Source organism: Neoarius graeffei, chromosome 3, assembly GCF_027579695.1.
Source record: "Neoarius graeffei isolate fNeoGra1 chromosome 3, fNeoGra1.pri, whole genome shotgun sequence".
Lineage (NCBI taxonomy): Eukaryota > Metazoa > Chordata > Actinopteri > Siluriformes > Ariidae > Neoarius > Neoarius graeffei.
Genome location: NC_083571.1, coordinates 32451222 through 32467756, shown reverse-complemented (window position 1 = coordinate 32467756; position 16535 = coordinate 32451222). Strand labels below are relative to the sequence as shown.

Below are 16535 nucleotides of genomic sequence, written 5' to 3'. Positions count from 1 at the left end.
AGAAGGTGTTAGTACGCCTGTCATTATAGTGCGGACTTTCCATAGCATAGAAAATCGCTACGTTTCAATTTGTGTAACTGAACTTGTTTCATGTCACTGGTCATATAAACCTATGTAAACAGGAAAAACGCGGAAGAGTTTGGTCGCATCTAACTACAGCCCCAAAAAATACCCTTGGCCATACTGAGCCTACATTGCTAACAGGAGTGACAGCGCGTCTGACTGCGTCTGACTGACTGGGAGGTCGCGCAAAGCTCGGAGAGGTACGGAGCAGCTCGTCTCAATTCAGATAAGAGCATATTTCATTATGGAAGTACGGTGGACTGTTCCTTTAAGCCTCGGTCACAACCGGACGTACGATTTTTTGGCGTTTCCCAAATCGCTGCGTTTTTTTTTTTGTTCGTGGAGAACATAGTTGTGGTGACCATGAAGGAGTAAGATCACCGCGCACCCAACGTACAACCCAGAAGTCGAACGTGCGTACCACGCACGAAATCTGAGGCTGCTCGGACGTACGGCTATCGCTTCATTCGTACAGCCAACGCACCTTCAAACGTGCACTAATCGTACTGACCGTGCGTTCCATGAAGGCTTTGTATGACGGTTGCAAGAACTGCGCACGATCTGTACGCTGTGCATACCAATGGCATTCGTTTGTCGCACTGTGGCGATTGGAGAGGGGTATATATATTTCGGCATACTTTGGTTTCTCACTGTGAAAATGGCAATCCCTCCGCAAAGACTGTCTCAAACTCCTGGCCTGCTGGCCACTGTCGTGGTCTTCATCCTCCTCCTCACTGCTCCTTGTCCTCTCTCTCTCTCCTCCCTCTCCGCCGCCGTCTCTCTCTCCTCCGTCTCCGACACCTTTTCTATCCTCCTCTTCCCTTTTGCCTTCGGCATATCGAATTGAAGCGATGTGATGCAATGAAATGAAATTAAATGAAATTGGGTTTTCTCTCAAAGCCTACGTGTACAAATGGCCGTAGGCACCCTGCAGCTTTATATACCCGAGTTTTCGTGCGATTGACGCCCTCTTGCCGTACGGCCAATGCACGGCCGACTTACTTGACACGCATGGATGACGTACGAAATATCTGAACGTAAGTGGGGCGCACGACACACATACGGAGTCCGCAAGTGCGACGTACGAAAAAAATGGACATTTTGCCCAAACCTGACACCAGCAAATCGTACGAAAGACGCACAATCGGCCGTACGGAAGACACACGAGGCCGTAAGTTTGTCTTGCAACCTAAAAAAAACGTGAGCGCCTGTAGAGTTTGTTTGACATGACAAAGAACCTCTGCGGCCGGTCTGCGGCCAGTCTACGGCTCGAAAATCAGCACGTCACACACGCGCCCTCCGTGCGTTTCTTGCACGTAGACTGGCCGTAGGAGCACGTACGGCCGGTTGTGACCGAGGCATTATCCTGTCCAACCTCCCATCGCAAACCTCAACTCCGCCACCTCCGACTTTGCCTCCTGTCTCCAATCCATACATCACAGCTGGTCTCCATCCATCCAATATCTGTAGCCGCTTATCCTGTTCTACAGGCTCCAGCTTGCCTGTGACCCTATCTGGTTTCCCCGACAGTCCAAAGACATGCGGGTTAGGCCAACTGGTGGCTCTAAATTGACCCTAGGTGTGAATGGTTGTTTGTCTCTGTGTCAGCCCTGTGATAACCTGGCGACTTGTCCAGGGTGTGCCCCGCCTCTCGCCCAGTCAGCTGCTCTCACTACTGTCTTATACATCTTACCTTTCACTTTTGCTGGGACTTTCCTATCACAAATGACTCCTTCTCCAACTGCTACACCCTGCCTGCACTCTTTCTCACCTCACTATCGCAGCCCCCATTTTCCTGCACAGTTGACCCCGGGTACTTGAATTCACCGACTTTCTTTACGTCACCTCCTTGCATCTTCACTCCACTCTCATCCCCATTCTCACTGATGCACATGTATTGTTTTGCTCCTGCTCACCTTCATTCCAATGCACACCTCCATCTCTCCAAACCCAACTCAACCTCCTTTCTACTTCCACCACATATCACAATATCATCCGCAAACATCATGTTCCATGGTGACTCTTGCCTCGCTTCATCCGTCAAGCTATCCATCACTATGGCAAACAAGAAAGGGCTCGAAGCCGATCCTTGATGGAGTCCCACCTTCACCTTGAACCATTCAGTCGTTCCAACTGCACACCTCACTGCTGTTTCACTGTTCTCATACATGTCTTGCACCACTCTGATATACTTCTCATTCACTCCACACTTTCTCATACAATACCATAACTCATCTCTCGGCACTCTATCGTATGCCTTCTCCAGGTCTACAAACACACAATGTAGCTTTCTCTGGCCTTCTCTGTACTTCTCCATTAACATTCTTAAAGCAAAAATTGCATCCGACGTGCTCTTCCTTGGCGTAAACCCGTACTGCTGTTCACAGATTGCTACCTCTCTTCTCAATGTCGCCTCCAATACCCTTTCCCATAGCTTCATGGTGTGGCTCATCAATTTTACTCCTCTGTAATTACTGCAGCTCTGGACATCTCCTTTATTCTTGTATATTGGGACTAGCACACTTTCTCCATTCATTCGGCATTTTCTCATTCTCTAGGATCTTATTAAACAAACTCATTAGGAATTGTTTCTACTGGCTATGGTAAAGGATAAAAGCTAAAGCTTTCTGCATGGCTGCTAGAACGTTACTAGTCGGTTGTAGGGATGGCGAAAACTAAAAAAAAATCTTGACCGACCACCGAGCCTCATTAGCCGGTTAAAGTCGGTTAACCTATGAGTTTAAACAGGGATGCAAACGGCGCGCCTTTTTCACGGCTCGTGCAGATCCAATTTTTTTTTGGGGGGGGGCCGTTGGAGTGTCTGAATAATTTCATCAGAGTAAATTCTGTATTAAAATTACTACATAAGCAAATGCCGTTACAGTCCATGAAAAAGCCGTGAAAAAGTCGGCATCTGCGCTTTTAGTTTGTGTGGAGAGATATGATCTGCAATAACATGCATTGTTGGCTACAGACCGAAACATACTTTCAGAACGCACTGGCCAAGGCAGGACTAAACTCCATGTGCCTTCTAATAATAATTAAAAAAAACAGAATAGTAATTTGTAAGCTAAAAAGCCTGTGTCTACACTTTTCTTTTGCCGAGTGGCAGCCAATGTTGCCAGATATTGCTGACGTTTTCCAGCCCAAAATATGTTCAAAACCCGCCAAAATCCACTTAAAACCGCCCAAATGGGAGGGAAACCACCCAATCTGGCAACACTGGTGGTAGCTGTGTTCAACTGGGGCGGGACATGACTGAATGGGTGCTTCTGATTTGTCAGCTGTCTTTAACTGGGGCGGGACATGACTGAATGGGTGCTTCTGATTTGTCAGCTGTCTTTAACTGGGGCGGGACATGACTGAATGGGTGCTTCTGATTTGTCAGCTGTCTTTAACTGGGGCGGGAGGGCGGGACATGACTGAATGGGTGTTTCTGATTTGTCAGCTGTTGTCCTTACACCGCATGGCATGCCCCAAGCGTTTACAAACACAGAATTCCAGGTTCTCCGCTCCAAAATCGGCAGCTTCAAAACGATTGATTTTTTTTTTTCACCGACAACCAAAAAAAAAATTAACCGGTTAACGTTGATTCGGTCAACCACCGGTCAAACGGTCATCGGTTAACATCCCTAGTCGGTTGCTATGCTAACCCAGCAGGTCGCTAGGTGGCCGTTATGGTACAACCAAGTGGTTGCTAAGGAAACTCGGCAGGTTGCGAGGGTTCCGGCAGGTGGAGCAAGGCAGTTACTGTCCCTGTTAAATCTGAATGAATGAAGGATCTGATCGTGTGAAAGTGGGGCCAATGAAACATTTTCATCGTACTCCTACGTAAAAGTGGGGAGAAGTTATTTGGAGCGTTGCGACATGGCAACTGCAATTCCACACTAATCCCTCCGCCAAGAGCACAAGCGCTCCATTCCCATGTGGGATCGACGTCCGTAAATATTTTCAAGGAGATTACGAAGAACAGTACCGTATTTTCTGGACTATAGAGCGCACCTGTATATAAGCCGCATCCGCTCTATTTTTAAAAAAAATTAAAAAAAAAAAAGATATACAAGCCGCACCGGGCTATAAGCCGCAGATATCTATGTTGAAAAATTAGATATTTACTGCATGTACAGAACGATTTTGTACTGTAAATGTACATGTATGTACCTGAACAGATTCTTTCCGAACAGTGCCTTTTAACACGGCAGCAACTTTGCTGATTAAAACGGAACAGAACCAAGAGAAAATAACCGGTATTTATTTACCTTCATTTCTCCTGTGTTTGAAACCACAAGTCACTTTAATCATCTTCGCTGGATTTGAAAATAATTACCAGTTAGTAATTTGTCGTGCGTGTTCTATCTGCTAAAGATCTGCTAATTCTTCTTTGCATTGATTTTTTGTCTATCTTATTTTTGATTCTACTTCCGGTTAGAGCGCCCCTAGCGGTGGAAGAAAAATCCACAGAATAGCCGCACCTTTGTACAAGCCGCATGGTTCAAAACCTAGGAAAAAAGTAGCGGCTTATAGTCCAGAAAATACGGTACATCGGCTCTGTCAAGCAACGTAACAAAATACGTAGCGACTACTGAACAACAAAACGACGTTCTTCACGAATCGTCCGCCCGTCAGGTCCTTGAGGCACCTTGGGGTTCCTGGTTCTATACGTTTAGCGTTTCTGGATACCGATCCGAAGCCAACTGGAAAGCCTTTAATAAACCATCTGTTGTTGTGAAACATGGTGGCGGTTGTGCTTCGCTAGTGCCGTCATACCGATGGCCTCCTCGAAGGCGAACAAGACGGTCTTTCCCTGATCCAGCAGCTGCCTCGCTCTATTCCCCATCCACTTAAAGCCAGTCAGAGTCTCCTACAGATAGAAATAAATGAGATTTTAATTCGTATGAGGTCAGATATTTAAAAAAAAAGTCAGTACAGAGTGAAACTTCAGGCACCTCAAAGTGAAAGCCCTGTTTCAGCGCGATGGCGCGTAGGATCTTCGAGGAGACGGTGCTCGCCAGCATGTACACATCCTTCACCGAGGACTTGAACTTCTCCCCCTGATTCTCCTTCCAGCAGTGAAACATCCACCAGCCGAGCAGCGCGCCGAGCTCGTTCCCCGTGAACACCCTCCACTCACCACTGTAGAGACACAAGAGGACTGGTGACATCACACCACGTGAGAGGACGGCTGTTTATGCCGATAGCTGGTACACTCTCATACACACACCTCAGCTGTTTCTCAGCCATGGCCAGCCGGTCCGCATCTGGGTCGTTGGCCAGAACCACAGTCGCTCCCTCTCGGTCCGCTAACGCAAAAGACAAGTTCTACACACACATACACGTGACTCCTGAGAACAAACATACTTATAAAGACTTCTCTCTACATGTTCCAGAAGATTAAACGGATAATTAACGTGTGTCTACCAGCACTCCTGCTCCTTCCTCAGGGTTGGGGTACATCACCGTTGGGAACTCCGGATCGGGATCCTTCTGCTCCTCGACGGCATACGGAGGTCGAAGGTCGAAAGCTTTAAAAGCGGCCTGGACGAACACGTGACCCACGCCGTGCACCGAGGTGTGTACGATCTTCACCTCTGAACTCTTGTTCAGCTCTCTGAGGGTGAAACACACACCAACACACTGCATATACTAAAAGGCTGCAATTATACATCCGAGTGCTCACGATCCATCATATTCTTTTTTTTGTCTCAACGTCCTTCTGTGGGCAGCACGGTGGTGTAGCGGTTAGCGCTGTCGCCTCACAGCAAGAAGGTCCGGGTTCGAGCCCCGGGGCCAGCGAGGGCCTTTCTGTGCGGAGTTTGCATGTTCTCCCCGTGTCCGCGTGGGTTTCCTCCGGGTGCTCCGGTTTCCCCCACAGTCCAAAGACATGCAGGTTAGGTTAACTGGCGACTCTAAATTGACCGTAGGTGTGAATGTGAAGGCCAATTTATGCTGACAACCCAGTCCTCGCAGATGGTGTCGCAGATGGTGTCTGCGTAGCCCCCCCACCTTCGCAGACGCTCTGCGCGCACCTCCCAAAAATTGTGACCACCGCAGAAGCCTCGCAGACAGCGTCGCAGACAAGAGGGCTCTGACTGGTCCACTCTACATCCGCTGTACACGCACTGCCGCTTCCCTACTTTCCCGGTTTGTTTTGTTTTCACTACCGGCATTTTTAAAAACACGAGCGAAGATGGAGCAGCATAAAGAGCGGTTGATCGAGGAAGTACGGACATCTATACGACTCCAGTTTTAGTCATTATAAGCATAATTATAAGTACTGTTTTTTCCGCACTATAAGGCGCACCTAAAAGCCCTCAATTTTTTCAAAAGCCGACAGTGCGCCTTATAATCCGATGCGCCTTATATATGGATCAATATTGGTTAGTCACGGCTACCGTAGTCAGGGGGCGTCACCGTAGTAACAACGGTAAGAACGCGGTAACGGTCCCACACCATTTGTGTGTGTCAGAGATTTTATTTGAGGAGATATATATATCGTGGTGGTGGACAAAGAGCAGAAGAGGGTGGTGGTGATAGATGTGGCAATCCCAGCTGACGCCAACATCAGGAAGAAGGAACATGAGAAACTTGAGAAGTATCAAGGGTTGAAAGAGCAGCTGGAACGGATGTGGAAGGTCAAGGGTTGCGTGGTCCCCGTGGTAGTGGGGGCACTTGGGGCAGTAACCCCCAAACTGGGAGAGTGGCTCCAGCAAATCCCAGGAACAACATCTGAAGCCTCAGTCCAGAAGAGCGCAGTCCTAGGAACATCGAAGATACTGCGCAGAACCCTCAAACTCCCAGGCCTCTGGTAGAGGACCCGAGCTTGAGGATGACATGGACACCCCCCCCCCCCCCCCCGCCGGGGGTGAGAAGGAGATTTATATATATACATACACACAGACTTTGTGTGTGTTTAAAGACCCCAAAATGGCTCCTTTGAAGAGACACGCTTACGACGCAGAGTTCAAACTCAAGGCTATCAGTCACGCAGTAGAACATGGGAATAGAATTCGGACACTGAAGAAGAAGAATTCGAGGGATTCGTGGATGAGGAATGAACTGATAAAGTGAAATGATAAAGTGAGCTTTACGTGTTTCTTGTGTGTGTTCACAACTGAACAAGGTTGGTCATATTGTGAATATGAACGTTAACGTTTCAACAACGTTGAGTTATTGATTTATTGTTATTGCTTTGCACTATTTCGAGAGTTACTATATTGTGATTGCACTAACGTTTGATTTACCGTAACGGTATCGGTTTCTTTTACATGTTTACTGAATCGAGGAAAAGTTCCCCTCCACTACGTGATAAAAAAAAGTTGCACTACTTGTTATACCATGCTGTTGTTAAGAGAGAATCTGTTTCGCGAATATCCTACGTCACTGACATTACCTCGGGGAAAACAATAAAACCGTTTATTCATTTTGGGAGTGAACGGAGTTGTCAGAACGCTGGTCTGTATTATATTAATAAAGTTTGACTGCTAACTTATCTGACTGTTTTGTTGACATTCCCTTTAGCACAGCTCCATCTAGTGGATGCATAACGCAACCCCAGCCACTACTGTAGGTTCTATTCTATGCACCTTATAACGCGGTGCGCTCTATATATGAAAATAGTTTTAAAATAGGCCATTCATTTAAGGTGCGCCTTATAATCCGATGCGCCTTATAGTGCGGAAAATACGGTAACCGGAGGATAAACACTCCACTAACCACACCCACCAACTACTCCTAGCGATTTCGCGCCCCCTTGCGTTATAGCGGTGAATAACATCGCACACGCCTAATACTCCCCGCTCAACGATAAATTACAACTGTCTGCGAAAAGCTATCTGCGAAAGCCTTGTCGCAAGACCATGCAGAGGCCTCGAGTGTGAATGGGTGTCTGTGTCTATGTGTCAGCCCTGTGATGACCTGGCGACTTGTCCAGGGTGTACCCCGCCTTTCGCCCGTAGTCAGCTGGGATAGGCTCCAGCTTGCCTGCGACCCTGTAGAACAGGATAAAGTGGCTACAGACAATGAGATGAGATGAGAACGTCCTTCTGGATAAACACGTACTTTCTTTCAGACGTATTAATCATAAAATCAGTGAAGGAATGCGACAGACGAGTGTGTGTGTACCTGTGGAAGCAGTGCTGCTGAACAGACTGCAGGTATTCTCGGTGTATATCCTGATACGGGTCTTTGAGCAGTGCATTCTGGGAGGCAGTGTCCGTGTCCCATGACTCCGCCCATGGCTCCAAGTTTTCCTCTATAGCTGACGCGATACCTTTGTCATGGGGGGAGATGATCTGAGCGCCGTTCTCCCAGTACACCTAACACACACACACACACACAGTCAGTGAAGAGTACATGAATCACAAAAGAGCAGATATTATACTAGACATCTGGATGTACCTTGTACCCGTTGTCCTGTTTGGGGTTGTGGGAGGCCGTCACCATAATACCAGCACAGAGACCCAGATGAGACACCGTGAACGGCTGAGGGGGAAAAAAAAAAAAGAAATTGTTCAAAACAGATGAACGAGGCAGTATGCAACGGATTGCCAGGCCTTTCGATTACATGAAACCTGCGACAGATAACGTCATAGGCGCCCAAATTAAGGTCAAGCGCCCAAAACATGCTACCAAAAATAAAAAAAAAAACCCTGAAATGTTGATTAAATAAACTTGGCTGCATAAAACCCAATGTCTTGACTTTCTTCTTTAAACACACCGAAATTAGCATACATTTCTCATAATTGACGCAAAATCTGCACCATTCCCATGCTGTTCCGGGTTCGTCGAGCAAGCCGCCGTGAGCCTCGCACAGCGCACGAATCCTCCATCAACGGCGATCGGCACGCCGTGATTTTGTGGAGGAGCGAGACTTGCGCACCAATGACCAGAGCGGGATTTCCACATTACGTAAATCTTTTCTTGTTGTTTTATGGAGGTTGGCAAACAGCTTTGAGGTGCATTACCGCCACCTTCTGGACTGGAGTGTGAACCAGAACATTTCACACCCTCGTGCTAAATTCTCCTAATAATTCCTGCATCATTTAAAAACCTAAAAACAGCCCTATATCCCACAGTATCAGACCTCAACTGCAATATCTCTCGGATACCTAGTGTCATATGATTTAAAATAAGGTAAAAGACTGAATAAAAGAGAGCTATTCAGGACACAACGGTGTGCATTTAAGATATAGCTTGCATCTTAAAGACACACAGTTGTGTAAGTGTGGGTGGAATCAGTGACTTGGAGCTTGGGCCTCTTGTTAGATTAGATTGGATTAGATTGGATAGAACTTTATTGATCCCTTTGGGCGGGTTCCCTCAGGGAAATTTAAATTCCAGCATCAAGCTCCAGCTTGCCTGCGACCCTGTAGAACAGGATAAAGCGGCTAGAGATAATGAGATGAGATTTATATATGAGAGATTCCACGCTTATGGGTACTGAAATGGGGACATGAACTTATTTTTAAAAATTCACCTAAAACCATTTCTTTTTTTTTACCATCAGGTCACAAAACGTGTAATCTTTAATGAATGATATGTTAAAAGATAACTTTAATTTTCTGAGATGTAATAAAAACATATTTATATGTCAAAGTCAGAACGTAACAGAAGTGTTGTGGACATATAGATTCTCAATTTTAACAATGTAGAATTACTTTTTGAAACATAGGAAGGTGATGTTTTAGCAAATATAATTAATAAACATGTGTAGTAGAATAAACATACACATTCTTTCAATAAGATTAACATGGTATATAGCTAGATTGTAATTAATTTGTAACAGACGCGAGATGGACAATCGTAACAGAAGTAATGTAACAGACATCATTTTGGAACTCATAGGCTTGACTTTGGCGTATAAATATGTTTTTATTACATCTCAGAAAATTAAAGTTCTCTTTTAACATATCATTCATTAAAGATTACATGTTTTGTGACCTGATGGTAAAAAAAGAAATGGTTTTAGGTGAATAAGTTCATGTCCCCATTTCAGTACCCATAAGCGTGGAATCACTCATATACAAATATAAAAAAAGAATAAGACATGGGGGGGGGGGGGGGGGGGAAGCCAGCAGGAGAGGTATTGCACATTGTCCAGTATTGCTTATTGTTCACAGTCTTAGACACTGGCCTTTCATTTAACCTAAGATCTTTTACCTGACCACATGCTGCGAATTGCACGGCCAATTCTTATGACGTGACTGAGAAACCTTTTGGGTCGCAGGTCCGCTACAGGTTTATCTTTTTGATGGCAACAGTGCAGAACTTGCTTTTTCATTCCCAGGCTCCTTTCCTCCAGGCTCGCCTCAGGCCCCGACACATCTTTTAAATACTAACTAACTGTATTCTAATTACTTTTGTCATGCACATCAAGAGGGATTAATGCTGTAGACACTTTGCAATAAAGGTAAAAATAACATTCATAGATTTCTTTATTTATTCATAACGTTGTAGCTAAAAAAGCAGCAGCGGGTTTAAACAGCACTTTGCGCGTGCAGAAAAGCCCAAGTTACCCTGTATCACGACGGAAAAATTCAGAAATACAGGGTGTAGCCCAAATTATGTAATTGAAAGGCCTGATTGCCATAAAATATTAGCCTAGTAAACTAGACCCACCCGCCTAGCGGCCAAAAATATTTTTGCCTAGCGAATGGGTCTAGCCTCGCACCATATAAACAAAAACACCCCGGGCATCAAATCGTGCCCGCCAATCACAACGCAGGGTTTTTGTTTGGATTCTTTGGGCGGGCTTTTGCAGGAGTGACGACAAAGCTGCGCGACGCTGGAGAAAGCACAGCAGGAAAGATGGCTACGACTAGTGAACAGCGAGCGTTTGACTCCGCTTTGGAATCAGTTTTAGAAGAATGAGACTTGGAGTTTTCGTTGAAACATGAGCAGGAAGAGGCTCTCCGCTCATTCCTTTTCAAGAAGGACGTTTTCGCTGTTTTGCCGACCGGCTATGGCAAAAGTCTGATCTACCAGCTGGCTCCGCTCGTAGCCAAAAGGATGGGGCTAGTTTGTGCAGTACGAAGAATTAATAAACAGCTTTGAAACATTACTTTTTGATTGTTTCTTATTTTCCCGTTATTTTAAATTTAAGGGAAATTATTTCACCAAACACCACTAAATAAAAACTCTCAAAAACAGTTTAAGCAAACCCTTGAAAAACACTTGGGGGAAAAAAAAAAAAAAAGAGTGTATATGGTACAGACTCCAAACTTGTGGTCATTATCTCCAAACTTCTTAATATCTAGAACCTGTTTATTAATTAATACGCATTTTGAAAAATTATTTATTTCAAGGTCTCCCCCACTGCTTTCTGTCGCTCTGACTACGTCACAGTCACTGTTGCGCTGATTGGTCAGAGCGTTGGCCTATACGCACAGAGACAGTTTGAAAGACAGCGGTTTGTTCCTCCTACCCCTGTCGGAAATGTCTACGGATCGAGGCCAGACTAAATATTCACATTTAGTCTGGCTTGCCAGGCTAATAAAATATGGTAAGATGTTTATTTACCGTTTACGCAAGTAAGTGTGCGTCTAATTGCACACGGAGGCCATAAAACCTTCGAGAACCGGAATAACTGTGAGTACTTGACTTCTAAATTGTGCTCATGTTCAAAAGGCAGATAAAATTACTATTTATAAAAAAAAAAAAAACGAGTTACAACACGCACCACATACGGTGTAGGAGTGAAGACGGAGAAGAGGTGAACAGGAACTCCTCGGCTGACGAACACAGCCGCGGCCAGGGAAGCAAAGCGCTTGCTGCTGCTGCCGCTGGGCGCGTGCTGGCGTGCGTCGAACCCGATCACCACACCACGCTGCTTCAGATCCTCGAAATGCTGCTCCAGATAGCGACAGAACCCCTAAAAAGAGAGAAAACAGAACAAAGTATTTTTAAAAAAAGTGCATTTACTCATTTGATTTCACATTTATGGAAGAAATCTCCAATGTGAGACTTTTGTTCCAGCGTTAGAAAGTCTTCAGGATGGGATGTGCTGACCTGCTGTAAAGGAATCATTATTATTATACTGTACATCATGCTCTTTTAAGGGGTAACATTAACTCTGCTGAGAGAGCGAGAGAGATCTGACCATATAACATCTGCATCTGTGTAACAATTCCTCTTTGAATTTTTAGAGGCGTAGCCACAAGGGCAGCAAATCAAGTCAAACTCACCTGGGTGGTCTGTATGATGGTGAGGTCGTTCATGTGCGACACGCCGGGCCCCATGGCCGCCCTCAACCCCGCCGTCCCGAACTCCATCCGGGTGCCAAAACATTTGCGCAGCTCTTCGAAGTTTCCTGTCTTCACCATCTCTCGTACGCTCGCTGCCGTCTTGCTGTTCTGTTTCCGCAGGAATATCAGAGAAAGTCTTCAGAGAACTCATGAGTGAAATACAGAACACAGGGGTTTTTTTCTGCATCATTTTATATTCAAGTTATATTTATTTTATTTGAAACAGTAACACCAGGAGACGTATACATTAGTCAGATCAGTAACGTGCTGTCCATGTTTAGCTGCCTGATTTCCATTATGTGAAGGACATGTGAGCTTCCCCCCTCCCACACAGAGCAACAAAGACCTTCACAATCTCAGTCAGACGCTCACGTCTACATTCCAAGGCTCACAAGACAGGATGGCACACATCCACGCAAATAACGTTAACTCAAATTAAGCCTAAAATCACCAGATTTTCTTTGCCAATCAATTAAGTTTCATCCGTTTTCCATTTAGTCGTTGAATGTGTTTCACGTGTCACTGGAGTTACTACAACGAGTTCGGCTGTAGGACTCGAGCCTGATCCAGAGGTTTTGTTAAAATAAACAAACAAAAACATGTTTTGTCTTTTCGTATACACAAATTTTGACAAGAAAGAACTCCTTCTTACAGTGGTGCTTGAAAGGTTGTGAACCCTTTAGAATTTTCTATATTTCTGCATAAATATGACCTAAAACATCATCAGATTTTCACACAAGTCCTAAAAGTAGATAAAGAGAACCCAGTTAAACAAATGAGACAAAAATATTATACTTGGTCATTTATTTACTGAGGAAAATGATCCAATATTACATATCTGTGAGTGGCAAAAGTATGTGAACCTCTAGGGTTAGCAGTTAATTTGAAGGTGAAATTAGAGTCAGGTGTTTTCAATCAATGGGATGACAATCAGGTGTGAGTGGGCACCCTGTTTTATTTCAAGAACAGGGATCTATCAAAGTCTGATCTTCACAACACATGTGTGCGGAAGTGTATCATGACACGAACAAAGGAGATTTCTGAGGACCTCAGAAAAAGCGTTGTTGATGCTCATCAGGCTGGAAAAGGTTACAAAACCATCTCTAAAGAGTTTGGACTCCACCAATCCACAGTCAGACAGATTGCGTATAAATGGAGGAAAGTCAAGACCATTGTTACCCTCCCCAGGAGTGGCCGACCAACAAAGATCACTCCAAGAGCAAGGCGTGTAATAGCCGGTGAGGTCACAAAGGACCCCAGGGGAACTTCTAAGCAACTGAAGGCCTCTCTCACACTGGCTAATGTTCATGAGTCCACCATCAGGAGAACACTGAACAACAATGGTGTGCATGGCAGGGTTGCAAGGAGAAGGCCACTGCTCTCCAAAAAGAACGTTGCTGCTCGTCTGCAGTTTGCTAAAGATCACATGGACAAGCCAGAAGGCTATTGGAAAAATGTTTTGTGAACGGATGAGACCAAAATAGAACTTTTTGGTTTAAATGAGAAGCGTTATGTTTGGAGAAAGGAAAACACTGCATTCCAGCATAAGAACCTTATCCCATCTGTGAAACATGGTGGTGGTAGTAGTATCATGGTTTGGGCCTGTTTTGCTGCATCTCAGCCAGGACGGCTTGCCATCATTGATGGAACACAGAATTCTGAATTATACCAGCGAATTCTAAAGGAAAATATCAGGACTTCTGTCCATGAATTGAATCTCAAGGGAAGGTGGGTCATGCAGCAAAACAATGACCCTAAGCCTTACGTCATGATGCCCCTTGAGGCAGACGTGTTTGCTTGCTCCGCTCTTGAATGCCGGCTTTTTCTTTTTTTGTGTATTTTCTGTTTTTCCTGCCATGCACAAATGTCATGCACTGCTAACGTATAACAGACAGACACTGCTAGACACACAACCATTTGGAATTTACTGGCTTTGTATCACCAGAGCTACAACTCATTGTTTGCTCCCACAACCACCACCAGCCCCAGGAAGGCCCTGAAGCACCAGGTCCAAGTGAGCATGCTGACCCCAGGAGTGTGCTCTGGAGACAGCAACGCAAGCAAGGCGGGGCGGGCATGCTAGGCTAAAAGCTCGCGCTAGCCGACCACCACTACCCAGCCTCCTGCTAGCCAACGTGCAGTCTCTGGAAAACAAACTGGATGAATTAAGAGCCAGAATCACAGCTCAGCAGGAAATAAGAGTGTGCTGCACTCTAATTTTCACCGAGACCTGGCTCTCAGACAAAATCCTAGAATGCGCCATTCAGCTACATACTCACTCTGTACACCGAGGAGACCGGACCGCAGCCTCCGGTAAAGCTAAAGGGGTAGGTGTGCATGTGTTTATTAACAACTCTTGGTGTGGAGATATACAGACTGTTTATAAGCACTGTTCGCCAAATGTGGAACTGTTATTGCTGAAATGCCGCCCCATTATCTACCAAGAGAATTCACTGCTGTGTTTTTGGCTGCTGTTTACATCCCCCTGCGGGCTAACTCCACGGCAGCACTCAGTAAACTCCACCATGACATCCCCACCCATGATAAGAACACACTGGACCATGTTTACAGCAACGTACGTGGTGCATACAGGGCCGGCCGCCCCCCGCCCCCACTTTGGACACTCGGACCACATCTCTGTTCCTGTATCCGGCCTACAGAAAAAGACTAAAACAAATCCTGTCACCAAACAAGTCAAACTCTGGAGCCCAGAGACTGAGAGCACCCTTCAAGACTGTTTTGCTCGGACAGACTGGGATGTGTCTAAAGCTGCAGCCACTTTGGAGGACTCTTCTGTCAGTAAACAGGACTATGCGGAGTATGGGACTGGGTACATCAGCACATGTGTCTGCAACATCGTGCCCACCATACAGATCAGGAAGTTCCCCAACCAAAAGCCCTGGGTAAACAGTCAGGTACGACGCATGCTGCATGCTCGCTCCCTTGCATTTAGATCAGGCAATAAGATGGAGTACAAAGCGGCGAAGTACAGACTGAGGAAAGCCATTACAGCAGCCAAGAGACAGTACAGAGAGAAGCTGGACGGCTTCTATTCTACTGCTGACTCTGGGCGAATGTGGCAAGGCCTGTAGCACATCACAGACTACAGGACCACCACCAGCACCATCAGCTCCGCAGACAGCATGCCGGATGACCTCAACACTTTCTACACCCGCTTTGAGACCACCAGCTACAGCACAAAGAGGAGGCGCACACACACACCTGGACCACCCAACCCCCCTCCAACAGTCTCATCAGGCTAGGTACACAAAGCTCTGAGGAGGATCAACCCCAGGAAGGCAGCAGGACCAGACAACATCCCTGGGCGGGCTCTCAGAGTATGTGCCAATGAGCTGGCTGATGTTTTCACCACCATCTTCAACTTTTCCCTCAGCCAGCGCACCATTCAAGACCACAACCATTGTCCCTTTTCCCAAGAAGAGCCCACCCACCTGCCTGAATGATTACAGGCCGATAGCACTCACTCCAATTATCGCAAAGTGCTTTGAGAGAGTGGTACTGGCCCACATTCAGAACAGCATACCAGAAACCCTGGACCCCCTGCAGTATGCCTACAGGCCCAACAGGTCCACCTCAAATGCCATCACTGCTGCCCTCCATTATGCCCTCTCCCACCTGGAAAACAAAGACTCTTACATCAGGATGCTCTTTGTTGACTACAGCTCTGCCTTCAACACAGTCATCCCCCACAAACTAGAGCTGTGCAATATATCGTATTTTTATCACGATATCGATATTGGTGTCAAACAATATCAAAATTCATAATATCGATATGAAACGATTTTTTGTCATTTGTCGAAAGGGACGTGCACAATATTTCTACAATGGCAATAAAACAACAATAACATTGACGTGACAGTAAGGTAAAACAAACCCTTCTGTCCCCTAAGGCACACCGTAGCCTTGCATACGTCATCCATTCTACTCCCGCGATATCTCCGCAACAGTAAAAAATCAGTTCTTCTGTTTTCTATACGTGTCGGGTGATTTGATATATTGATTTCTTAATATGTTGTTTGATTTGCTTGCTAATAGTTATAATAATACAATTAACATATATTTACGTCATATTTTTGGATGTGGGACTGGGTAATGTAAAAATGGCATCTACGGAAGAAAACAAGCACAACAATATTAGCACATATCCAGCTTGCTAGCTGTGTTAGATGTGTTAAACCATGTGGATTTAAGTGGAATAATTGCGAGTCG

The 16535-nt window shown here is 45.6% G+C and overlaps 1 protein-coding gene across 1 annotated transcript in view; it reads right to left on the bottom strand.

Annotated features, from left to right (window-relative positions):
• pgm2 (phosphoglucomutase 2) overlaps positions 1-16535 on the bottom strand; it is a 43837-nt gene that overhangs the window by 10941 nt on the left and 16361 nt on the right. Inside the window, exons 2-9 of the mRNA XM_060916683.1 lie at positions 12246-12413; positions 11741-11932; positions 8461-8544; positions 8185-8378; positions 5482-5671; positions 5285-5382; positions 5010-5196; positions 4831-4924 (exon numbers count right to left, since the gene is read on the bottom strand). Coding sequence (XP_060772666.1) covers positions 4831-4924; positions 5010-5196; positions 5285-5382; positions 5482-5671; positions 8185-8378; positions 8461-8544; positions 11741-11932; positions 12246-12413 — 1207 coding nt within the window. The remainder of the gene's footprint in view (positions 1-4830; positions 4925-5009; positions 5197-5284; positions 5383-5481; positions 5672-8184; positions 8379-8460; positions 8545-11740; positions 11933-12245; positions 12414-16535) is intronic.